General features: G+C 39.8%; 2 protein-coding genes across 6 annotated transcripts in view; one reads left to right on the top strand and one right to left on the bottom strand.

Moving 5' to 3' along the window:
• ADPRM (ADP-ribose/CDP-alcohol diphosphatase, manganese dependent) overlaps positions 1–27,290 on the bottom strand; it is a 35,134-nt gene extending 7,844 nt beyond the window's left edge. Inside the window, exons 1-6 of one of the 5 annotated variants that reach the window (XM_054688868.1) lie at positions 27,216–27,290; positions 21,557–22,183; positions 20,716–20,832; positions 16,737–17,706; positions 16,343–16,390; positions 13,727–13,859 (exon numbers count right to left, since the gene is read on the bottom strand). In XM_054688868.1, the coding sequence (XP_054544843.1) occupies positions 17,396–17,706; positions 20,716–20,832; positions 21,557–22,157 (1,029 nt within the window). In that variant the 5' untranslated portion in view covers positions 22,158–22,183; positions 27,216–27,290 and the 3' untranslated portion in view covers positions 13,727–13,859; positions 16,343–16,390; positions 16,737–17,395. Of the gene's footprint in view, positions 1–13,726; positions 13,860–16,342; positions 17,707–20,715; positions 20,833–21,556; positions 22,184–26,891; positions 26,955–27,211 lie in introns of those variants that run through there. The other 4 variants (XM_037492368.2, XM_037492367.2, XM_037492369.2 and 1 more) reach the window with 4 other exon arrangements.
• TMEM220 (transmembrane protein 220) lies at positions 4,358–14,916 on the top strand. The gene is made up of 6 exons (XM_037492371.2): positions 4,358–4,469; positions 5,179–5,208; positions 7,166–7,226; positions 8,942–9,065; positions 10,362–10,421; positions 13,743–14,916. The coding sequence occupies exons 1-6, from the start codon at positions 4,377–4,379 to the stop codon at positions 13,876–13,878; spliced, it is 504 nt and encodes a 167-aa protein (XP_037348268.2). The 5' UTR covers positions 4,358–4,376; the 3' UTR covers positions 13,879–14,916.
• Positions 27,291–27,351: the final 61 nt, after the last annotated feature.

Here is a 27,351-nt window from a genome sequence, read left to right as displayed (position 1 = left end):
CTGAGCATGGAAAGATGAGCCAGGCAGGCAAAGGGGGAGTCTGTAAAGCCAAAGGGCCAAGGTGCTCCAGGCTTTTTACAAGGACAGAGAGCCATGTTTTGGGAGAAGGAAGAAGGCTATATAACTGCAGGTGCAGGTGCTGTGGATAGGAAGAGGTGGGGAAGGAAGGTGAGCAGGGAATAAGTGGAGGCTGACTAGGCTGGGCTATAACAACCACTTTACAAAGGTAGGTCTTGAACATCAGAGGCCTGAGGTCAGGCAGGCTGGACTGTACACCATATGGCACTGTCAGGCAGGAGGTGTCTACTTCATTCACGGTTGCATCTCTGGGGCTCAGAACATTGCCCAAATCGACTTATGCAAGGGAGGGAGGGTTGATTTGAAGTTTAAGATTTGTGTCTTGTACAGGTTCCTGGCTATGTGCGAGACTAGGTGGGAGGAAGCTCATAATGTATATTCCTTGCCTCCACCATAACAAAACGTCACAGACTTTGGTGGCTGAAACAAAGATGCATTTTCTCACGGTTCTGGAGATGGCAAGTCCCAGCAGAAGGGCTGGCTCCTGGTAAGGTCACTCTTCCTGGCTTTTGATGGCCTCTCAGTACCTTTCTATGTGCATGTGCAGAGAGAGACATCGCTGGACACCATCCTATCAGATTAGGGTCCCTCCCTTAGGACCTCATTTAACTTTATCTAACTCTAAATACAGTCACAGTGGGGATGCCAATTTAATATATATATTCTGGAGGAGACACAATTTAGTCCCTACCAAGTAGATGCAGGGAAACCAGTTAGATGGTTAAGGAAGAAGTTCTGGTGGCTTGGACAAAGAATCAGGGAAAATCGAGGGACACTGAGCAGAAAATCCACCAAAATCAGGAATGGGCTTTATGAAGAGGGGGGAGGAAGCAAGAGGTGTCAAGGACACACAGGTTTCTACAGTAAGTATAGTGGGTTTAATGGTGGCTCCTGAAAAAAAAAAAATATATTCATCATGCTAGCCACTAAAACCTAAATGTGACTTTATATAAGAAAAAGGTCTTTGCAGATATTATTAAGTGGAGGATCTTGAAACGATATCATCTGGATTATCCAGACAGGCAGTGGGTTCAATAACAAAGAGAAGACACATACACAATAGAGATGATGAGATGATGTGAATGGACAGATGGGATTGGAGTGATGTGGCCCCAAAGAGCCAGCAAAAATTGGAAGAGGCAAGGATTCTCCCCAGAGCCTTTGGAAGGAAGTATGTCCATTCTGACAACTTGATTTTGGATATCTGGTCTCCAGAACTGTCAAATAAATTTCTGTTGCTTTAAGTAACCAATTTTGTGATAATTTACTAAAGCAGCCCTTGGCTACTAATCCAAAGAGTACTTGAAAAGATGATGTTGCCCCTTGTGGAGGAAGAGGACTTCTGGGGGGGAGGAGAGAAGAGAGGGGGTTACCCCAAGTCTTGTGTGATGGGAATAGTATGTTTAGATTCAGATATGTAGAATATGTGCTGACTTAAAGATATCAATGAAGTGAATGGGTAACAGCTGGACTCATGGCAAATAGTCAATTATTGATAGCTATTATCATAATTATTTAATTTGGAACGCTCCTGTATTGTTTTGGATTGCCCTTGTCATGCACATCTGATTTTCCTGGACTCTTGGGACCACACCCAGAATGGCATCCTGCTGGTATCCCAGCAAAATTCAATTCTTTTCACACAACACCCATATGGATGCAAATATTTCTGGGTACGAAGTTGTTTGTACCCCTTGCCTTCAGGCTGAGACCAACTGTGCAACCACCCAGAAATTCTACCTCACAACCATCCGGACTCAGCCAAGGAAAATCCCCTTTCCTTCCCTCTCCTTTTCCCTTCCACTGAGCCTCTGAGCCGCCTGGTTCCTTCGGTAGAGAAGTCCGCCATCTTGTGGTCATCCACAATTCTGACAGCCTTGTCCTAAATCCGAGGGGATTAGAGAGATGACTTGAAAGTCACTTAACATACCTTCCTAACGCTACATAGGACTTCATTTAATTAGGCTCTAAAGCCAGAGCTTAGAAAATCCTCTGGTCTTTAAAATAGCTAAGAGGTAAATGCTTAAGGACAGTCTGTTCAGACTCTGTCTACATTTGACCTCAGAAACCTTCTCCAGTACCAGGAGCTATTTAGTGAAATAGATCCTCACAGGACAGGGAAATAAGGGAAATCCAACCGAGGCCTGTAAACTACCCGCAAGCCCTGACTCAGAGAGCCTATATGGAGCAAAGAGAACACGAGGAAGAGATCACAACATGGGTAACTGCCAAGTTCGCCCACCTCCTGTGGCCAGTCTTTAGTCATGCAGGCCCAAATGCTCACATTCATCAACACATGGAGAGTAGATTCATCCATTATTCTGTGCACACAACCCTGCCAATTCTATCTGCTCAGTGTTGCTCAATGGCTCACCTTTCTTGCCATGGCCACTACTATCCCCTAATTCTGGTCAGCACCATGCCTATCCCCCCTCTACTACAAGCCTCTCAAAGCCAATCCCTGCTTCTTCTCTGGCTCTCCCAGAGGTAGCTCAAGCACACCTCCCATCTTGCCCCTATGCACAGTGCTCCGGGGCTCTTTGTTGTACTGGGGATAAAACCAAACTCCTGACCTGCATGTTTCCAGTTTTATCATTCCCTGCTCACACCCTGCCCTGGGAGCTTCAGGAATTCAGGGTTTTCTCTATGCCTTAGCCACTGGCCCAGGCTTCTTCACCCACGTGTACCCTTCATCTTTTGGAGCACACCCAAAAGTTACCTGTTCAGGAAGTTTCTCCAAGGCCTGTGGCAGAGCTCTGATTTCCTTTGTTTTGTACATCCCCCCAGCTGTCCTCACTTTCCCTCACAGCACCAGCAGCAATTACTGCTGTGATCATCTGCCTGTTTGTGTGGGACTTTAAGCTCCACAGCAAAAGCCAGTCTCTCTTCCGTTCAGTCAGATCCTGGCCTGTAGCTGGCACAGCCCTTTCCCTGACCATAGTGATTAGGTCTCCAGTGTTTCAGGACACAAACGGTCTAGATTCATACACTCTGTGAGGACCCAAATACAGTCACATTCTGAGGTGCTGGGCATTAAGGCTTCAACATATGAATTAGAGGCACGGGAGATACAATTCAGTACATAGTGGTCTCCATTATTTTTGCTTATTTCAGATAAGGAGGAGGACAGTGCAGTTGGTCGAGACTTGTCCCCAATCCCAGGGCTGGGACTTGGTAAGGGACCTTGTCCATTTCCAAATAGTGGCAGCCTCTGCTGTGCCTGCCCAACCTCTGCACAACTCCACCCTCTTGTGCAGCCACTTTATATGCTGCTCACCTGCAAGCGCCCTTCCTGGAGAACACACAGCAACTCCCCCTTAGCGGTCCCTGTGCCAACCTCAGGGCCAGGCATCCAAGCAGAGGGTGTTCTTGAAATAAGCATTTCTTGAAAGGAATGAAATTCAGCAAACAAACAAACAAACAAAACCAACAACAACACACACACCCTGAAGAGTTTTAGGAGATTTAGCTAGAAGGGAAGGAGGACAGGCACACATGCTCCTGATTTGAAGTGATAAAGACTCTTCAGAAGTGGGAAAATGATGAGGCCTATGGATGTGTAAATGAGTCTGGGGAAGAACTAATCAGAAGGGTAAATTACAAACAGAAAAAGACTGTAAAACAAGGGAGGGGAGAACAGCGCATATCTCAGTGTCTTCATAAGAAATTCATGAGCAACGCGTTTGGAAATTTTGTTGGTTTTGGTGGCGGGAATGAATTGTAAATATGTATAATATGTAAATACCTTTGATAATAAAAGCCCATGAAGATAAATGAGCCTGTCTGCAGAAAAGCTGTGCGCTGTATAGGATGATAATATAACTGTCCTCACTCTAAGAAATTAGCATAATGCTTACAGGCTTTGAAAGTTCTGAGCTTTGGAAAGAGACGCAGAACTACTAAGAGGTGCGCGCGCACACACACACCCCACATAAATACTAAGAACACACACACACACACACACACACACACAGAGCTTTCCCTTCCTATTTTCCTCTCCTTCCCCTTTGCTTTTCTTTGCTGTGCAATCTGGTCGAGATTCAGACTCACTTTCCCCATCTGCGAAACGGGGACACCGATACCTACACCTTGCCACGTTTAGGGCACGATCTACTGGAGCAGTAAGGCTCAGGCGGGCTTCTTCCCGTCCCGGTGCGCTGGCCAGAGGCCACTGGATGACCTAGGATCTACGACCGAGGCCCGGACCGACTCGGGGGTTGGCTGGGGCGGGGCGTGTCGGGTCGGGCGGCAGCGGAAGGAAGGGCCGGTCGGGGTGGACTCGCGCTCCGCCCGAGCCGATGGCGCCTATGGCGGGGCGCGGGGCGGCAGGCCTCTGGAGGGGCTGCAACTTGCTCATGGCCGCCTTCTTCGCGCTGGCCGCGGTGGTGCAGGTCAGGCCCCGGGCGCGGATGCGGTGGGCGGGGAGAGGGCCCAGAAGTTCTGCCGGGTGACGGCTCCCAGCTCCGCCCCCAGGCTCGGCGTGCTGTGCAGCCCGGCTAGCCAGCGGGGTCTTAAAGCGGGCAGTTAACGCGCACGGCCAGATTCGCTTCGGGAACCCCTACACCTTTCCTGACCTAAGACACCGTTCACATGTCCACACCAACCCCTCTCTTTTGCTCAGATTGTGGACGGAGCTGATGCAGGGCCTGCCACTTTGAGAGGGACCTGAGCAGAAGCACCCTGTCACCTTTCTTATATAATTCAGCCAGCGAAAGAGTAATTGAGGGCTTCACAATTGAGGGCTTCACAATTGAGGGCTTCACAAGACAGCCCCCTTGACAGCACACTCATGCTTTGGGAACACCCGCAAATAGCTTTCCTCATTACGGGCCCTTAAAATAGCCATTCAGCGTTTGGCCCACACTTTCAGAGTTCCTGTGTAGTTCTTTACAAATAGGGATTGTATGTTCAATTCACCTGTTGCGTTCAGCCAGAAACCTCAATCATCGCGATCTGCTGGACTCTGCCTTATTCCTTTAGACTTCGTCTCCTGGGTGCTTTGCAGCACCTGGCCCTTAACAAATGAACGAAATGAAGGGCAGACCAAATACAGGAATGGAACATGACAGTTTGCTAATCATTTGATGTTTGGTACTGCAGGTAAATGATCCAGATGCAGAACTGTGGATGGTGAGTAGGAGCTGCTTTTCTCCATTTTAGAGAAACGTGAAGCTGTCCGAAACACAGTTTATTCTATTTGCCCCTCCTCCTTGCTAATGCACTTGAAAACTTAGAAATCAAATCCTCAGTAAGTTTTTTCCCCACTTCTCCTCCTAGTCACCCATTTCTACAGTCAACAGAATCATTATCTGAATCACTCTTGCTCAAAACCTGTCATCTCTAACATCTCTTGGCTCCCTAAAAACCTTTGAGAGCTCCCTAAAAACAAACAAACAAAAAGAATCCATCCCCCCGCCCCCAATCCTAGTCTGGGACTCATTGTTTTAAATTCCTGTATATTTTACCTTTTACTTCATGCTTAGATGGCATGATATGAATAATAATAAACATCGTGTCCCCACAGACATCCTCCCTCATTCCCAGCAGTCCTCCTGGTTTCCCCCAAAGGGACCCTAATAATAGTGTCCTCCCTCTTCTAGCTCCCTCTGATCTCTATGGCACCAGGAACACTTCCTATATATTGTTTCCTGTTTGCAAAATGTGTCATTTCCCAAGATCTCTAAATTGAAAGTCCCCAACTTGGCATTCAGAGCTCACCACAATATGGCATTCCTAGCTTGGTTTGGAAGCTACCTTCCTAGGTTGATCCTGGATGCTCTATTAGTTACTGTGCTTTGCCCCTAGAAATTCCTGTGCCTTCCTAATCTACTTAATCAACCTTTCCCAGTCACCATGGGAAACCATTATTTAGTATTGTTTTGTTCATATATTTACAATACATTGAAATATGATTTTAGATTCCTTAATCTGTCAATGACAGACATTGGATATATATGAGTGCACATTTTAAAAATCTCTGCCAATTTTTATAGAGATAATTAAATACTATGTTCTTTCTCTGTTTAACCACCTCCCCAACCTGAATAAGTCATGTCATTTTTCACTAGAGGAAAAATAACCCCTTACTACTCTAAGTATGTTCCTTGGAACAACTACAGCACCCCCTGTGAGTTTACTGAAAAAGCAGAAATTTCGGACCTCTAGAATCAGATCTGCATTTTAACAAGAACTCCAAGTGATTCACATGCCCTAAAATGTGCAAAATGTGGTATAACCCCCCGTGGCATGACTGCCCACCTGGGAGAGGTGGCCAGATCTACCAATGTCAATATTGGCCCAATGCAGTAATCACTAGGGATGAAGGGGAAAATGAACAGAGGTGATCATCCAGACACTCTCTCTTCTCAGGGCCAGGACATGTTTTATAGTGAGAACAAATCACTTAAGCTGTAAGGCTTGGACAGCTTCCAAGTAAACTTAAGGTTTCTGACTAGTCAGGGCAACTGATGTGGCTAAAGCCTGTGCTTATTATAACATTGGTCCCCTATTCACCTTCTGCCCATAACACACATGCAATAGCAAGTTTGGCCACGCTATGGAGGAAGGTGACAAATAGAACCTTTTCAGGACCAGACTTCTAAACTCCAAACCAATTTATCAACAATTCCCAAAATGAAGAGGCTGGCCTTATTGGGCGCATGTGATCTATACATATTAGCAAACTTTTCTATGGTCTCACTTGGAGAGGTGGAATATTGGGATGGATGGTCCATGAGGCCATGCCCAGCAGGGCCTGCTAGCTAGCCATGGCTCCCCTTGCACTACTTTTCAAAGACCATTTTCTTTCATGAAAGTAGGGAGAGGCCATTTGGCCATGGATGTTGCTTGAGACTCAGAGGTCAGTGTGTCTAGAGCTTCCTCAATAGCCTACAGTCTAGGAGGAAGGCAGCAAAAATCACAATCTGCCATGGTAAGTGCCATAAAATTAGAGATTATCACCTCCTCAATTGTTATTGAAGTCTAGAGGTAAATCATGGAGTGTGACAGCCACTGAGTCATCTTCCTTCCTTCCTAGATGCACTGGGTATACTTCTGCACTCACATTAATTATCTCTCTTGCTAACAGGCAGTATATACCATACCTGCAGTGATGACCTTGCTTGTTGGCCTTAACCCTCTTGTCACAGGTATGAATTTTGGATTCTAAAGGGAGATAAATCAGTTTTCCTTATAGTCTCTCTACCCAACTATTAGGGAAAGAATTGGTCTCATCTCATTTCTGATAATAAGAGAGCACTATTTCTAATGCAGATTATCCTCATCCATCTTCAGGAAAACTTCACAGGGACTTGCCACACTATGTCTGTCTTTGTCAACTTGGAATCCAAGATCTCTTATGCTGAGATGTAGAATAGTCATTATGCAGTTTATCCACAAGAGGATTTCAGTCATTGTATTGATCCCTTAAGTCAAAAGTTAATAAAAAACCAGCAGCAGCCAAAGTGCTAACCTTGTGTCCCCATCCTCAGTGGCAATCAATGTCTATTATATATTGACTCTTCACAAATTCTTTCTAGACCAATAGCATTCCCATTAATCATTTTACTTTGAATTCATTCTACATTTATGTATATGAACTGCTACTTATAGAAATTGTTTATGTCTATAAAAAATTTTCAATTTTTCAATACATGCTGTTCTCTCTAATCTCCCTACTCTCTAATGTGCTACTACAGAACCCATGGCAGATTACTGCATGCTTTTATATATGCCTCCCCTCCAGGGCTGTAAGCCCCTTAAAAGCCCCTTAAAAGCAGGTGCAAAGCCCATCTTTGCACAAGCCTAGCTTAAACAAGGCAAGACATATAGTAGATGAGTAATACTTGGTGTATGAATGGGTGGCTGTAAATCACACGTGTTACCATGTATATGTTTTATAACCTGCTCCTTGGACTCCTTACATAAACATCGCAGGTGGGTAGATATGTCACAAGTTAACTTACAACAGTTGGTGTGTCTTGCCCACAGGCTACGTACCTCAATGCTAAGCAAAATGTAGCTGCTCCACCTTTCATGGCCCTAAAAATCCTCAACAAATCTTATATTGGACAGTTTTATATACACAATAGTGTCTTATAACAGAAAAAAATATATTTTACATTGTTTACTCGCATTTTCTTTATCAATGGAGACTATTAGTCTTGACAGGTTACTCTTCATTTTCTTTGAAACAGCTTTTACTAATGGAGCATGGAAGTTCTCAGACCTTAATGACTAATGCTTCCCACCCATGGGAGGGAACTTTGTGCCAAGATGCACAGGCTCCTCATTGAAGTTCCTAGAATTCTTTCTACATATTTAAGGTGTGGTTTCAAGCAAGAACAAATTCAACCCAAATAGAATAAAAGCTAAAAAGATGATGTACGGGGAGTTTACTGAGAAGGCAAGAGGTAGTGCTGGCTTCGGCTCTGGTGGAAGCTCAAAACTGAGACTTAACTTACCATCTACTGCCCTTACTTCAGCCCAGGGCTCCATGGAGTAGCCCTGCAGCTCGAAGTTCACATCCTCATGACACTAAGTCCAAAAGAACAGAGTGCCACCAAACTCTCAGGATTGTGTTGTTGGCCCTGACTTGTCATCTGTTCAGCCATATCACTGTTAAAGTCCAGCTGTCTGGGACACCGGGACTAGGGGTGTAGGAAGGGTAGTTATAGAAAGAGGAGATGCTGAAGAACCAAAACAACAAATGTCCACTTGAGTTTAAAATTACTGTTTAACTTCTATATGATGTCCTTCAACAAGCTTTTTAAAAATACTTTTATTTGAAAACAGAATCAAAGAGATCAATTTCCCCCCTGGGATGTGGCTTCATGATTAACAGCATCTAGATATCTATTTTTAGGTAACTGTATCTGGAAGAGTGTCTCTGCAATACACATATTCTTTTGTGTCATCTGGGCTATCAGCTTGGCGTACCACCTCTTCCTTCACATACAACAGAACATCTTACATGAGGAAGAAGGCAGGTGAGCAGTGACTCTCGCTCTTTGGAGGGATGGGTAAGACTACAAAATCTGTAACCTTACAACATCATCTTAACTGTGCACAATGACTTAATACCCCCTCAGCTACACTGGGAAGATATTTCCTTTATAAGCTGCAGAAATGGAGGAAAATGATGGGGCAAGGACTCAAAGCCAGCCCTAACCCACTCCATGATGTCCACTATGGGTGGACATTACCATCAGGCTCTTGGACCTTGGCCCCTATAGACTAAGCAAGGACACAGTAATACCCAGTACAGTCTAATGGGTGAAACTGTCAGCATTCTGATTCAGTTCAGGTTCAAGCCAAAATTTTATTTGCAAGTGTGATGGGCTACCTCAAAGGTCAGTATTTTATGCCAATGTGGTCATCCTTGCTCATATGTATCCCATTCCTGTTGTGACCATTTGTTCCTCTTTTAGTTCCTCTTCCTTTGCTTCTTCCCACCCTTCCTCCCTGACCTCACTAATAACCCCTTTCCTGTATTTTCTAAATCACTGCTAACATCTGCCAATACCAAGATTCAGAGACCTGTAAGTTAAGCAGCATTGATGAGGTGCTATATATTATAGGCCCTAATCCTTGGAAAACTGGGTCTGATTTGGTCAGTTGAAGGGAATGTAAACCAAGTGGATTGAATCTTTTCTACCAACTTGAAGCCCATAGCTATGGTGAACTCAAAGTGGGGTTTCCAGTGGTAGTAAAAAATATTTTTCCCCCAGTCTATGTACAAAATTATGTGCTTTTAACATGTATTTCTAGAAGCATAGCTCCATCACAAAATCATTAGTCTGACACACACCACAAATCATTCCTGTCCACTAGCATGTGACCCAATCTCCTGTACTATGGTGCTCAAATTATTTATTGATTAGAATTCATATTTGAGTTCATTCTGCCTATCATTAAACCCTCTAAAACAATGTAAAAGAATTGCTTAAACCTGGGATCATTTTCTTGGTTGAACTGTTCCTCCTGGTGATGTGAAATGATTATCTGTGTTTCTATTTTGATTTGTTCATTTACAAGTTGGGGGACAGCTGTGGAGCTCATGTCTGTTCCATAAGATGGACTTTTTTTTTCCATAAAAGTTTTAAATAGTTTGAAAACAGTAACTTGTCAATGTTGGCCAGACTTGGATGGCTGTATGTGTAGATGCTGTATATCTTGGGGGAAGTCATCCAACAATCAGCAGAATCAAATGTCATGGAGAGAAGGGGATGATAGGTATTTCCCTTGCAGCTACTTCAAAATATGAAATGTATGCTATTTTATAGGGAGCTGTGTGGTTTGGTGATTATCACAGTATGGATGAGCCTGTGCCACAGTTCATCAAAGTAAGTTTTCAATTCATTAAGTCAAATCAGATGTCTTCAAGGTTGGTCAGATCAAGGAGGTAAGGGGGAAAACTGACACACAGAGGAAAACAGGAATCTTCCGAAAGAATCCTTTCCTTTTCCTAAGGAAAACTAGTAATAGTTGACTCAAAGTTTCATGATCACTCATACTTAATGAACACCCTAGTTTCCTATGTGGCCCAGTGTAATCATGGGGACTTGCCAATCTCACGGGGAATCTTTGGGGAGAATGAAAATAGTCTCAGAAGGAAGCTGGGAGATTTAAGAAAGAATGAAAAGAGCAAAGACTCTATAAAACAATAATAATAAGGTTTGTGGGGTTTAAGCATAGAAAGAGTAAACACTAGTTACAACTGTAGTGTCTGTTTGTAGGGATCAATGATGGTAGTTTTCTAAGGTCTCTGAATTGTCTGTGAAGAGGTAATAAGAGTAACTACTTATATTAGACTTTGATAAGTTTATAATAAAATGGGAAATAAGAATAGGAGAGGAAAAAGAGAAGGGAGAAAAATAAAGAACAAATGGGAAACATAGGAAGCAGATGTTAAGATAGAAACTTAAATCCAAATTTATGAGAAATTACATTAAGTGTGACTGTTCCAATATTTCAATTAAAAGTGAAAGATTTTCAACATGGATAAGAAACCCAACTAAACACTGCTTACAAAAGACAACCTCTAACTATACAGATAAAGAGTGAAATTCAAAAGGTAGGAAAAGTACTATTCAAACACCAACAAAAGCCAGCATAGAACTTTAAGAAAGCAGAAGCAAAAGCCAACATTACAGAAAAAGGAAGACTGTTTCTTAGTGATTTGGGGGTTTTTCTTTTGTTCTATCAATAATTTATTTTGAAATATCCAAACATATAAATAAGCAGATACTAATATAATGAAAGTGATGTACCCACGACTAGCTTCAACAATGACCAATACATTCCTTTCTTGATTCACCTTTCTCACTGTCCTCTTCATACTTGTTATTTTAACATAAATCAAGACACATTGTTTTATCTGTAAATATTTCAGTATGTATCTTACTTACAGCTACTCTATCATCAGCACACACAAAAAATACAATACTTTCCCAGCACTGTAAGTCTTCCAGTCAATATTTACATTCCCCCAAATGTCTTATAAATGCTTGTCCCTCAGTGCTCTATATTTCCTATAAATTGGTGGTTAGACGATGATGATGATTAGGCAAGACTATTTCATAGTTAGTGTTAAGTACGTCCATCATAATATACACCTAGCTGTTTCTCTATCATGTTGCTAGTCTTTGATGATCATTACTTAAATCCATTCACTCATTTCAGTTATCTAATGGCACTATTTTATCACTATTTATTTGACTTGTTTATTAACTGGAAAATTCTATAAAGAAAAACTCACTTATCAAGTCTTTGCCTACTCTGAGGTACAGAGGAAATGGAAAGGTCAAGAACTTGATTCTTTCTCTTAATTCACTACTTTTCAAAACAAGTTGAATTGTTTCTTGCCTGGGGATCTTTCAAAAGTAAGTTTTGTTTATTTGCTGTTTTAGTAGTACCATTAATCATAAAGTCATGGGTTTCACCGTATTTTATATTATTCAGTCATGGTAGTTAATACTTTTTTGATACTTAAACTTTCCTATTTAGACCAGTAATACTATGCAAGCTGGCTCTGAATTATTTTTGACATAGTCTTGGTAGTCTTTGATTGCTTCTTTATTTTCTGGTATAACAAGATGTTTCAAAGAAATAAGATATTCTAAGCTAATGTGTATTTTATGCCTCAGACCTACAAATCAACCATTTTCCCAAAAAGTCCTGGTTACTTCTGGTAGGTAATGACATTTAGAGGTCACAATCTGGGCACAAGAGTGCTCGCTGCTGCTACAGGGTGGCTCATTGGCTCTTTTTAGTGGACAGAAAGAACTAAGAGTTCCATATATGTGCAAATATAAATATACATTGATATAAACACTTATGTGTTTGTCTGTATACACAATTAAAGATAAAACACCATGAAGCCCTGGCAAGACTAAAAAGGGCAAACAGTAAAAGTGAGGAAGAGGGAAAAAACAAGAGCAAGAAAGAGGAGATACAACCAACTAATGGCAGGAATGAAAAAGAGAACATTACTATATAACCTGTAGATATTATAAAAATTGTAAGAGGATATTACAAACAACTTTTTGCCATAAATTTGAAAATGTAGGTAAAATGGACTATTTATCAAAATGACAGAAGAAATACTCAGCATAGGCTCGTAACTATTAAAGAAATTGCATCCATAATTTAAATTTTTCTAAAAGAACACTCCAGAACAAATGGCATAACAGGGTAATTCTACCTAATATTTAAGGAAGAAATATATAATTCTAGCTTTCAACAAGTTCTTCCAGAAAATAGAAAAAGAAGAAACCTTTTCCAGTTCTTTTTATAAGAACAGAATGATCTTGATACCAAAACTTAACAAGAACATTATCAACAAAAAGGGAATTACAACAATCTCATTCAGCATTGATAGAAAATCATTCACAAAACATTGCCAGACAAAAATCCTGCAATATATAAGCCAGCCACCAAGTTGGATTTATTCTAGCAATGGGTAGTTCAACATTTGAAAACTAATGTTTTCCACTACCTTAATAGAATAAAAAAAGTTAAACTTTTCTCAATCTATCCAAAAAGTATTTGTAAATTTCCATTTATGATAAAAGCTCTTAGACAATAAATATATACTGGCCAAAGGATAAACAAATAAAACAAAGTAGAACCTAGAAACAGATACAGAGACCTTTGATTTATGGCAATGGTAGCACTCAAGATAGCAAAGAAAGGCAATCTTTACAAGCACTGGATCAATAGACTATACAGATGGAAAAAGTGAAAATGAAGACAACCCCTTCACCAATTTACTTTTGTAAAAATCAATCCAGGTAGATTACATATTTAACGTGAAAAGCAAACCAATAATGTAGCTTAATATCTTCAAGACTTCAGAAGGGGAGTTTTCTTAAACAGGACATAAAAATCACTAGAGAAAATTCAATTTTAACATAGCTTAATTGATCAGTAACTCTGTTCCTCAAAAGACATCATGGAGTAGGAACAACTATTTGAAACACATACAAACAAGGATTTGCATTAAGAATATATAAAGAACTGCAATTGAGTTATATTCCAGTTTAAAAATTAATAAAATCATAAAAAGTAATGTTTTGCCAAATTCAATTTTTATACTTATTTTCAAAGCAATCTATAATTTTTATTTTATTTTTACTTATAATTTTTTGTGTGTGTCTTTATAGGAATCCAGTTGGTGGAAGAACTCAGTTGGTTATTGCCACTGCAATTGCTCTTTTCCCTCTTATCTCATGGGTCTACATATATGTAAACAAGGAGATGCGGTCTTCCTGGCCAACTCACTGCAAGACAGTCATTTAAATGAAGTCAAGAATCTTGTTCTTAAAATGAATATTTTCAATTTTTTCAGCAAACATTCTTGTAGTCAGTCAGTTTCCAAGGTGTTTATGTCAGTAACTTGAGCTAATATTAGAGGTGATTTTTTTTTTTTAATTCTAAGAATTTTTTAAGGTCACCTACGACATAATGGGATGAGTAAAGATGGGGTCTGACATTTTATTCTACCATAGTATAGCAGAAATATGAATTCTAACTAAGCTTCATCCTTATCGATGAGACTTGGACAGATACATAAACCTCCTGGTGGGTATTCATCTAAAAAACAGGGTTAATAATAGATCACCTAATTACTTAAATAGTTGTAAGAATTAAACTAGATAGTATGAGAAAACTCTGAAAATATAAAGTGGTTACAAAGGCCGGCACAGGATTAAAACAAAGTGAAGTAGGGTTTGAGTAACATGATAGAAATAAAGGTCAAGAGGACATTATACCCATGCACTAACCTCATTACATCAACTGGTACACTGCTATGAACTGTACATTAAGACTCCGGAGGAATAAACTATATAAGCCATGTCTTGAAAAGAAAGTTGGATAGAAAAAAGAAAGTTGGGACCAAAAAGAAAACAAAATAGGGGATAATATTTACATTCTAAATTTAAAATGAGGTAAAAAAAAAAAATCTGTACTTTTTTAATGAATGTCAAGATAACCTTAAAACAATCGTTTTAGAGTTTTATTCTCAATTCTCCCACACAGTAGCCATAGCCAATGTTGCTATGAAATGTGGTGTGCTGACTGAGAAAGTAGTTTTAACTTTTAGAATTTCCACTTAATTTAAAAACTAATGGTCAATTCAGATATTAGAAAACTAGTATATTTGCAACAACTTGATATATTTGTAACAACTTGAGTATGTGACACTATTTCTTCAACTGCAAATTTTATGACAGTTAAGTACAGATCAGGTATTTCCAATGAAAACTTAATGTCCAAATGGGTGGACAGTTCAAGTATAAAATACACAATAGGTTTTATGACATAGTATAAAAATAATGTAAGAAAATATATTAATGTTGAAAAAATATTTTAGCATGTGTTAAAATATATTAAAATTAATTTAATGTTTCATTTGATCTTTCTACTTTATTTTTTTAACAGAGGTAATATTGCTGTATCACACTATATGATTCAGAGGTGTAGGATCACACATCTTAATGTATTTACTCTTCTAAATATGACTGGTAGCATATTTTACGTATGTGGCTCACATTATATTTCTGTTGGTCAGTGCTGTTTTAGAGCATATGCAAATTTTTAATTCACGCTAGCAGCAAAGTCCCTAGTCAAGACACTGTTTCATGAAACCTAAGAAAAAAATCCATTCAAAAAGAATTAGTAACTTCCATATGTCATCATATGAACTGTCCTACTGGACATTCATGGACAATGCTGCTGACTAATTGTTGCTTCTCTTACACACATTGTAACCCTGAAAAAAGACTGTCTCCTAAGACTCTACCCTGAGATCTGTGCCACCATAGATATGGTGGAATAAAAATTAAAAGGGGGGATTGTAACAGGGTCATCCCCAGGAAAGGGGGAGGTTCCAGGTTCCCTGCCCCACCCAAGGGAGGGTGGAGCTGAGCAGGGAAAGAAGAATCTGCAGAGGAGACTGAGGAAGGAAGGAAGCAGGATGGAGAGCCAGGAGGAGACCTGGAGGAGGCACATGGAATGGAGAGACATGTGAAGAAACTGTGTTTGCCTTTTGGTCGTGGACTGGGTGACACAAGTGTGGGTGAGACCCGTGGGGAGGTGTCAATGGCAGCTTTTATCTTGATTTTGATTTTGCTCTTTTCCTTCTGGGCTTGTCTTGTTGTTTCTGACCCTTTTCTGTGGATCCCCACTGGAAGATGCCTTACGCTTGTGGCAGGCTTTGGGGCCTTGCTCTGGGCCAATCCCATTTGGATGGAGTTTTACCCACGAGGGGACGGGTAACTTTGGGTGCTTGATTTAGAAACTAGATTCTTTGCCTTTCCTGTATTGTTTCCTAGTTGTATTGAAGTTCCTTCCCATTAAAGTCTCATATGTTTTGTGTTGATGCAGTGGATGGCAGAACCCATTTAGAATAGGCAGGTTTGCGGGGTTTGGGCTGCCCCTCTCCCTGCCCTGTAACAAAATGAGTCTGGTAGTTTGTCTCTATATTTTCATAGTTTTTAAAACAGTATTAAGTATGCTACAAATACTTCCAGTCAGAAGTTTTGTATCAAGATTAGGACAAAGGAGAAAAAAACCTGGTTGCTACTGAAGCAACTATATATTATCAACACAAATATATAGATCAACACAAATGTATAGAAAGGATTTGAGTGTTCTAGTGTACATTTAGCTTGTATGATACTTATGGCTTTTATACCCTCTTTTAGTATAACTATTAAAGTGACACACAAAGACTTACATACAAATTCTACATAACACCTACCCGGTCTCCAAGTAATGCTTGATTCTGCACTTAAAAGACAGTACTGTTCTATTTAAAAAAAAAAAAAAGAGAGTAAGATTCAATATACATTTTTACTCTATCTGCATCTCCCCCCATATAAGGTTATGAATGCTGTGAATACACATAGTTCCTTTTGTATCTCAATAAATATATAAAAAACACTACCTTTTGGGGCCTGCGTACTCAGCAGGCACACTTACATTGTGTAGTGGCATTGGATTTTTATCTCTTACTGTTTTCTAGGCCCTGAATCAAACTTTCTCTACACTTGAACAATCCCATTTCCACCTAGGAAGCATTTCTACAAGTAAGCCTTAGCACATATGACAATGGAGTTAAGCATGTCCTATTTGTAAAGGGTAAATTCATTTACCTACTGTCATCTCACACAGACCAGGCGAGCAGACACAGTGGTTCTGGGAATCCTAAGAGGATCCTCTGACTTCTCTACAGGATCTTCTTACTTACATCCTCTCAAGGGAAGCCACACATTCACCTGTGTGATGGGAACACCATTCATTCACCTGTGAAATAACTATTCATGTTTCTGGTTTACAAAATAGAAATATATGCCTATAAAAGTACAAACTTGATGGATATTCTGAGAAAAATACGTCCACAAAGTTCATTCACACATTAAGGTAAAAAGAGAAAATTCACCTGAGCTTATTTTTATTTCTTTCTTATGAATTTGAAGTACATAGTTAACATATGAATAGATTCTCCTTGTAAAAAGTAAAAATGTTCATATAAGGCTTTATAAACGCTGTTTTGAGGACTACATTTTTCCACCCTCAGTCTCTTCCTGGTTTATTTATGCCACTTGCATTCATTTTGTTTCTAATTTTCAGCATTGGATATATTATTCAAAAATGACAGAATATCATATGCACTAATGCACATTGAAGCCATGAATAAATTTTCTTATTCAAATAGAATAAACAATGAGGCTGAGGATTTAGTGGGGAGAGGGGAACAAAAACACAAATGTAAGTCATTCTCTTTCTGTAATGGTAAACAAAAGAAATCAGATTAAAAATGGAGAGCTTTATCCTTCTTGTAATTCATAATTCTGTCTGGAACTCTGCCTCTCCCTTTCAACAACATTTTGTCAGGATAGACATAAACTGTGCCAAAAGCCTGACTGTCCGGAGCTGTTTCAATAACCCCTTCTAGGTTGACGTGGTGCACACCAGAAGGATCCTCACAGTAGCCACCGTCATGAGTGTGACCAGCCAAGAAACACACCACACACTTGTGAGCCCAAATGACTGCCAAGGCGTCATTAAAATTCCAGGCCAGGCACACACTGTCAGAAGCCTCTGGGTAAATGGGAAGATGGCCTGTTATTAAAAGAAAAGAAGAATTAGAAGCCAATTAAGAAATATCAATTTCCCAAAACAAATGGCTAAAACTAGTGTTCAGGAAAAAAAAAGTGTATTATGACCCTGTTATCCAAATGACTGAAACCAGAAAGAATCCACATACCAGAAAAACTAGATAATCTACAGTCATGTCTGTGGAGCAAAGACAGAAGAGTAAGGCAAGGGAAGAGATCACTGGAGAGAGAAACCCTGAGATTTCTACAAAATGTGCAAACACCAAGGAGTTCAAGGGCTTCCTGTTCAGGAGCTCTGTGATGGTGGCCAGAAATCAGGCCAATACTGGCCCAGAATCTCATTGATTTCCTTAAATATGAGCATTACTTACACAAAGAGATGTACTCCTAATTAAAAACACATTTTAGGGATGGGCTGTGGGTTATATGTCATTTATATAAACACTCAATGCTTCGGAATTGATTTGTGCCACTTTAAACACTTCCATGAGATCAAGGTAGCTATAGTCATTTTACAGATTAAAAAACTGGTCAAAGAAGGGAACGTTTATGTGGAAGTAGAGCCAGGAGAATCTTGAATTCCTGATGCCACATCATGTATCAGGCCACAGTTTCACTCTGAAGTGCAGGTATAATACACTGGTCCTTGCTTCTTCCCATTAAATCATTTTCTTTTTTCCTCTCTAATGCTATTTATTTTTATCCTGATTTTGAACATGTTTCTCCTTATTATCTGCTAGTCTCAACACCAGCTTTTAAAGAAAGGAGGGGAGACTGTTAATTTATGTGTCTGTACACAAGAACATGCATGCACACACACACACACACACACACACACACACACTGATGACCACTTTTCAAGCTGTGATGAGGTGTATGAGTCCAAAGAGGCTGGGACTTTCCAGCTCTAGATACCATACTGGACTCATCTATCAAGTCCCTGTAGCAAATGATACAGTTAGTCATTCTGGTCTGCTTCAAACACTTGGCCTCTAGGATATCACTAATTTTTTTACTGGTGTCTCCTAGTTTTCCTCCAAACTCAATGGCCACTAATTCTCACTCTCCTTTGTGGTTCCTTATTTCCCACTGTCTTATTAGGAGTGCCTGGATGCTTGGTCCTTGAGTTTCACTTCTCTATCTGCACCAATTGGCTTGGCAACCTCTTAGTAATTTACATAGTTTTAAACATATCACATTATTTCAATTTCTATATCTATGTATCTAACTTAAACTTCTATTTTGAATTTCAGACTCACATGTCCATCCACCCTGATGTCTAACAGGTATCTGACATCTAACTTGATATTTCCAAACTTGAACTCCTGAACTCCCTTCTGCATTTTTCCATCTCAGCTAATTGCAATTCTATCCTTCCGGCTCCATGGCCAAAATTCAAGATGTAGCAAAATGACCTCTGAGTAGCCAAAATGAAAGTGGAAAAGCAAATAAAGATGAAAGAAAATGTCTATCAGTCACTTTTAAACTTTGCTAAAGAAATCTGAGGCACTCAGTTGTTAAAGGTTTACTCATTCAGTTTCTAAGCTTATAGCATGGAACAAATTTAAGAGATTGCTAATGTAGAGAGGTGCAATGACATAACTAAAAACAAATGGGAAACATGAAGAATACAGGATAGCATAGCATAGGAAAGGTGACAGGAATATAAAACATGGACTCAAGTCTGGATTCTGTCTGTAGCTGTATGATTTTAGCTATGGAGTTAAATCTTCCTGGATTCAGTTTCCTTGTCTTTAAAATGGAAAAATTTGACTATATGAATCTATAGATCCCTTTTAGCTCCAATCAAGAAGAACCCCAGTTTTTGAGACCACTTATTTTAATAGTGTCACATCATGCCCTGACCCATGAGGGGATTTTATATTTTCCAATGACACTTTGAATGACACTTGATATTCCAATGGGAGCAGATTTATTCCTCCTTCTGCATGTTTTTATCACATCAGTGGAAGATTAATAAGCAAAAACTACATTTGTAGATAATAATATAATTTTATATTTATACAATAGCCTATTATTTTGAAAGGGTTTTCATCTTTATAGCTTCATTTGATACAATAGTGAGCAACTGCAGTTTGTCAGTTGTACATTTGTTCAACACAGCTTATAGAAACAAGAGCTAGAACAGCATCCCATCCTTGTGACCTCAATCCAGTCCCCTCATGCATTATGCCGCATCAAAGAGATCCCTAAAACATGGGCTCTCACCTCAGCCTCCAAACCAAGTACACCAATCACACTGCAAATCCAAATTCAGTTCTCTGCACATGTGCACTCATGTACACACACTAATCTAAGTGTAATTTAAGCACCTTCAGGTCCTATAAACTCAGCTAGCAGTAGGTCTGTCAAAAGTGATTCTAAATGAAAATAACATAAATTGGATTTCAGTATAACCACGTGGCAGGATACAGAACTGAAATGCTCACTGCCAATTTATTGGCCTCCATCACTTGGTCCCTGGCTTCATCTACACAGCAGAAGTCTCAGGTGGCAACTGCACTGACAAGTAGGCTCTGAAGGAGTAAGACCTGGACTGAATCTCTCACTTAAATATTACTATATGAATTGATCCCATTTGGGTAAATTCTACTTTGAAACCTAAAAGGTCAACTTATAGGATGTAACATTTATCAAGATATATTTGTTATTTTATAATACTTTGCTTACACAACCTTCGATATTAATCTTATACTCAGCTTGTTTCTCAATAAAAAATTTTTATCATTCATTATGTCTATGTGGACAGCATATACACATACGTATAAAACACCTAATGCTAGAATCCTCTTTTATAATTTGATATGATTTACAAAAACAGGACAGCAAAATAACTTAGGTCACTAATGCTATATAAAAATAAAACAATTAAAAAAATTTAAATTCATCCTATAGAAAGAGCATAGCATAATACATTGTTAGTAGTCTTTCAAAAATCTAATTGTTGTCATCCTCTAAAATGCTGAAACAACCAAATCATACAAATACTTACTGACAATTACCACCTTTTCTTGGTTTGTGTCAGAGAATGTAAGAATTTTATTCAACCAGTTCAGCTGCTCTTGGCTAAATCCACCATTAAACTGGACAAACTGGGGCTCAGAAAGTCCTGAAATGAATTCAGTGAGTTAGACCCATCAAGTGTTATTTTTACCTTGATTTTAAACAGGAAACCACAAGAATTTAGAGCAACATACAAGTCACACTGTATCTTACTCTTAACATTCCTCTACTTATTACACTAGATTCCCTTTACATTAGAAATAAAATACAGATATTTGAATATGTTCACCAAGCCATTATAAAATCGTCCTGTCCCACTGGCTCTTTTCTGCACTCAAGACTGGCAAAATCTTACTTTCCTTAGCCCCTCTCAGCTGTATCCCCTCTGTCTTGAATACTGTCCCTGTGCCTTCCCAAGGGCATTTAGGTTTCGGTGTAAATATTTTTTCTCCTTGGAGAGGCTATCGCCTACCACCTAAAATAAAACAGTCCCCCATTCCTGTTCTGTATTATTATTCTGTATTTTCTTGGTAACATTATGACTGTGAATATAATCTTGTTTCTTAGATTAGTTGACCTGATTTTTGTCAGTATTGCCTACAGCTTCTGCATAGGTAGTCAAGGTCTAGAATAGGCATTTAGGTATCTGTTAACTTCTCAATCAACAGCAGCCAATCAATCTACTTGCCATGAGGCTTGTGAGAAATCCTGACCCTGAACAACAACGACAGCATAGTTTTACCTTAATCGTTCATCTTTCAGCTGAACAAAAGGTAGCTGAAGAATTTAAAGACTATGTATTAGGTTTTCAGCTCAAAGGAATAATTCACCTTGAGGACTATTCAATTCTGTATTTGGATTATGCTCCATTAGTATCTTCAGACACTCCTGGTATTTTGGAGAAGATTGATCCAAGCCCAAGACACTCAAGTCATAAGCATCCAGCAAAATGAACCGGAATTTAGGAAATGGTGTGAAATGGTAAGCATAGTAGTTCTCGGAAGGCACGGTCTCAGGATGTTGTACAATCTGGTCTTCTAGAAACTTTGTGTTGAGTTTAGAGTTTGTTAAATAATCTCTGCTAAAATTATAGAATTCATGATTTCCCCAAGTATGATGAACAGGGATTTTGAGTGTTTGGAACGTGTTCATAACAACTTCCAGTGACTTTTCTGATGTATTATGCTGTGCATTAAATCCATCAATGATATCTCCAAGCTGAAGCACACAACAAGGTGGGCTGCTTTCTTGATTCCAGTCTTCAATAGCACCCTGCAAATGAAGAAGACTATGTCTGTAGTATCTCCGTCTGGTTCCTTGGAAATTGTATCCATCTTCTAAATCAGCGTATTGAATATCTGCTATGACTCCAAAGGAGAAAAGAAGGTCTGAGTTCTCATTTTCGGTTCCAGGATTGGTTTTATCATCCATAACCTCCAAATTGGTTTCCAGATAAACTGAAATTAAAAGACAACTAAGTTATAAACAAGTTAGTTATCATTATGAACTGAAAAGAAAACATAAAATGAAGGTTAAGCTTAAAAGTTAATTTCCGAGGTCGTGTGGTATAAAGAAAAGTACATGGGCTTAAGTGTCTGATGGTCTTAGATCAGAATTACTGAATTCTCTGAAGACTTCAGTTTTTGCACCAGAAAAATAGATGACAATTCCTATCTTTCAGAAGAGCAACAACTTACAAAAGAATATCATCCTGTGAATGAACAGGCATTCTAAATTTAGTAAACTCAAGTTTGAATCTGGTAAAACTTTTAACTTTTAAGAAACAAGCACTAGTTTTAAACATACACATACACTCACTTTCTTCCATAAACATCAAAATAATTTTATCAAAACTTCAAAAATTTTTTTTGACAGTTGTATGCTACATTCATCCATTGCACCTTATATACTAAGATTCCCATTATGCCTTATTTTGTGTCAGGGTGGATTATTTCTCATTGTTGGTGAGTAGATTACTTGTGATAAGTTTCTCATACATTACATCTGGAATAAGAAGGGAAAAATGGTAAAGATAAGAGGATAACTTTAAACAAACAAACAAAAATCCACCACAAAAACTGTCAATATTTTCTTTTCTCTGAGTAGTAGTGACTGTCTTCAATAGTTGCATTTGAATTTAAACCAGCATTTTTTACACTTTTTAAGATTTTTTTTATATTCCCCATATAACTGCACCCCCCTTATTTTGACCCCAATCCCTCCTCTCCCCACCGCCCCCCCCATAGTGTGTCTCAGGTTTATAGTTGCTTGTTGATTTTGATTTTTTCTTTATTATAGTTATTCTTGAATCAGCATTTTTAAACCTACAACCAAAATAGAAAATATGTAATCTTTTCTTCTTACACATGATCTGTGCCCTGCTATTCTTTAGGGAAGTAACAATTTACAAAAGGGTAATTTATCCCATGAATGAACAAGCATTAAGTGGCCAAGAAGAGCAACTACTATTTTACTAGATTGTTTACAATCTAAATTTATAAATCTTTTCATTCATTTGGAATTGCTAAAATTACTTTCAGACTACTGGTCTTCAATCATTGTCTAATAAACCTACAGATTTCTTTTCAAGCCCCTGCAGATACATGAAATCCCGTCAAGGCACTCCCATCAGAGGTGGAGGTGCCAAGTCCATAACTAGCAGTAAGGATGAGACTTCAGTTTGACTTTATGAGAATTAGGAGCTTCTTTTCATTCTAAAACTTGGCTCTAATGTCAGACCTTCTATCTGATCCCCACAGTTATGAGCTTCAGCTACTTTCTTTTCTCCCTTAATCTGGATACAATTAGCCCTAAAACAGATAAAACAGTAGCAAGAAGAGGTAGAAATCCTGAAAAAAGCTTGGTGTTCTTATACTTTTCCTTTTCCTTTTCATTTCTTTATTTCTTCCTGTAGTCCCCATCTGAAAATCCCCCTAGATATCAATCAAGGCTGTTGATGTGAATGAGGGGTGGTACAGAAAAGATAATCTGATTTGAAAGGTGAAGAACTCAGACACAATAAATGCAAAATTCACCTAAATCAGCTGAAACTCTCTAATTTTAATAGGCTTCTAATATTTGCAATTCCAGTATTTAACTTCATATTTAATAAGAGAATCAAACCAGGAGCTTCTGTTTGGGGAATGCTTTTATCTCCTGCCAATCAAGCTTTTATCTTTAAACTCAGAGCCTGTACAGTGATAATAAGTACTGTGGATAAAATGCACTAAAATAGGTCCCAATTAATTTGATGCTGTCTAGTAGACAGCTATTATTTTTGCTTACTCAATATTCATTTCATGTTCGTCTGGAAACAGTGCCCCAAAGTCTTTTCAGGCAAGTCCCCAATTTCTCATTACCAGTTCCTGTGATTTATCCTTCACTCCCTGGCTGGGGAAGGGGAGAGTCAGTCACAAGATCCACGCCTGGCCTATAACACCCCAATTTCCCTCTGAAGGGTAGGCATGTAACCCAAGATCAGTCAAAAAGCATCCATCCTGGGACATTTGCTGGAATTACTCACAATGCTGAAACTATTTCCATTGAGCTGATAACTGAGACTGGAGTTGTTAGTGAAATGTTAACTGAGAAGAAACCCAACCCAGAAATATGCTATCTGAATAATGGAAAAAAGTCCTAGAAACTCCGGATCCCCCTCTCCCTCCTAAAACTAGTCCTGGCCATTTAGTTATATCGGCCAATAAATTCTCCTTTGAGTTTAAAGCCAAACTGAACTGGCTTTAAGATTTCTGTCACACGATACCAGTGAGCAGGGAATGACTCTCTTGACCAACTCAGAGGCTTTTTTTTTATGGCTCAGGGAGATGCCAAGGAGTTTATACAGAACAATCTCCATGGACACAGATCAAAAACTAAAGACACCTCAAGTGGGGATATTTAGAATTAACAAGCATGTTAATGTTGCATGACTTTTTCAAAATAATCCCCCAAATAAATACATACACAAAAATGAGTAGATGATAATAATTGTTGAAGGTAATAATGGACTTAGGAGGTTTACTTTCTGTTTTTCTGTTTTTAATGGCCTATTATACAGTTTTATAAAAAGCCTTCTAAAGTTTAGAGAAAATAAAGTTGGGCAGAATTAGGGAAATACTTTGTTTTTGAAAAGAAAGGAAACTAGCAAGTTTTTAGTAAAAATTTAGTGTTCTTAAAGTTGTACAATTTATTATATGTTAAGATATCTAACTTTTAGTTAAGAGGTATTATGATAAACTGATGAAAGCTATCAAATTTAGGATGGTTATGGCTTTGTCAATGGAAAGTACCTGTTCCATTTCTGCATAAGTTTTTCTTCCTTGATGGTCTTCTAACTCCACTTTTTAATTTGTTTCATGCTAGAGGACAACTTTACTGCGGTAGTCATACCAGCTCACAAACACCATTGGGCCATGGGTTTCTGCTTAGTTAGACCCAGTGATAAAATTCATGTAAAAACAGGATCTGAGGTTAAAGAAGAGATTTAGGTGACTTCTTCCTTTTTCTGCATTGTGCAAACCCGTCAAGGGAGAAAGGGTTGGGTGTAAAGTGTGCACACACAAGTTAATTTCATTTCACAAGGAATGAAAACTTGCAAATGCTGTCAGCCACATTAGGATGGGGTATTGGGGTATCATTTAATAAGTTTAAAATCTAAGGCCCCACCCCTTGCACTGCAGGAAGGTTTGGGAGGCTTGGATAAAGGGAATTGATAAGGTTGCTATGGAAATTAGGCCTTAAGACTGACCACATTGCCCTAAAATAGGGAAGCAGGGCCAGAACACATTCGGTGTCAAAGGTCAAAGCACAAGATTAGACATCCCAGCACTAACTGTTCCAAACCAACTCTCCAATCACAAATAGTCTGTGGAAACAGGTTATAAAAGGGAGCACCAAACATAAGTGAACAGACGTTCTTTTGAATCAATGTTTTTGTGTCCTTTGGGTAGATCCCTAGGAGTGGAATTGCCAGGTCATATGGTAGCTCCATTTTTAGTAGACTGAAGAACCTTCAGCCAGCTCTCCATAGTGGTTGGACCAGTTTGCACTCCCACCAGCAATGTAGGAGAGTTCCTTTTTCACCACATCCTCTCCAACATTTGTTGTTGCTTTTTCTTTTTATATGTGCCATTCTTACCGGTGTAAGGTGGTATCTCAGTGTGGTTTTAATTTGCATTTCCCTGTTTATCAGGGATGTTGAACATTTTTTCATATGCCTGTTGACCATTTGCATTTCCTCTTTGGAGAAAAGTCTTTTAAGTTCTTCTGCCCATTTTACTGCAGCACTATTTACAATAAGTAAAACCTGGCAACAATCCAAATGCCCAAAAATGGATGACTGGATCAAGAAGATGTGGCATATATACACAACGGAAAACTCATGCCATTCGCCGCAACGTGGATGGAACTAGAAGGAATTATGCTCAGGGAAATAAGCCAGAAGGAAGAAGAAAAATATCGGATGGTTTCACTTATAGCAGGAATATCGGGGAACCAAATAAGACATCAGTGTAAAAAAAATAATAACAGTACAAAACACAACAAAGCAAAAACGGACAATTATAAATCAGAGACATCCTGCAAGGGAGCAGGAGGGAGAGGGGTGAGAGGGAGGGAGGGAGGAGCACAGGGGATTGTGATGGTGCACGGGTGCACTGGTGAATGAAACTCTATGGGGACTACACCTGAGGGGTGGAGGGAAGCAAAAATTGTTTAAAAACGAACAAGGATGTAAACAATTTTTAAAAATTTTTTTTAAAAGATAAAAAAAAAGTCAAGCCACAAAGAAAAAAAAAAAAAAAAAAAAGGAGCACCAAACACTTCTTCCAGACAGACGTCTTGCTTCTCTTAGCAGTGTATTTCAATAAATCGCCCTTTTCTGTTGGGTGATTTCTTTCACCCCTGCACCTCCTGCCTCGCCCCAGTCTTCTCCCCGCAACATGGGGTTGTACTCAAACAAGACAGGCAGTCCCAAATGAGGAACGCCACATACTTTAAGCCACGAAACTGAAAAGGGCTGGTGCCCGGAGAGACAAGGGTTAAGGAAAGGAATCTGACTGGTTACACACCACTCCCAACAGTGCTGCCGTCTAACAGCAATGACACAAGAGCCGGGCGCTTCAGTCACATTCACCCGCCCATTGCCCCCCTAGCCTTTCAACTGACCCCAAGTCAAGAGTCAAGTGCAATGTGTCCGTGTGGAGACGAAAGAGGCCGCCAACCGCGCAGCTCCCCGCGGCCGCCCTCCACACTGGGCCCACACTGGGCGCCGGTCTGGGGGCCGCGTTTCCCCTCCAGAGCCCTCGAGGGGGAGCGGCAGTCCCCCAAGCTGCGATCGGGGGGCGGTATGGGGGGGGCCTCAGCCATCAGGACCCCGGCCCAGACCCAGCGGCGCACACCGAACCCCGAGGCGGCTCCCTTCTCCAGAGCCTGCCGCCCATCCCCGCCAGAGCGGGCGGAACCCGCCTCCTACCGCGAGGACCCACCTACCGCGCGCCGGCTCCAGAGCTACCCGCTCCGGGACGACCAGCCCGGCGGCCGCGCACCATCGAGCGGAGCGAGTAGGGCGAGCAGAGCGGCTCCCCTACTTCCGGGGGAGCGGCCACGGCGCCGGAAGTCCGGGGGC

The sequence above is a fragment of the Talpa occidentalis genome, unplaced genomic scaffold (genome assembly GCF_014898055.3).
Source record: "Talpa occidentalis isolate TD23 unplaced genomic scaffold, MPIMG_talOcc4v2.1 talOcc4.7, whole genome shotgun sequence".
NCBI classification, from domain to species: domain Eukaryota; kingdom Metazoa; phylum Chordata; class Mammalia; order Eulipotyphla; family Talpidae; genus Talpa; species Talpa occidentalis.
Note: the sequence above shows the minus strand (reverse complement) of the source record. Positions and strands in the feature narration are given on the sequence as shown.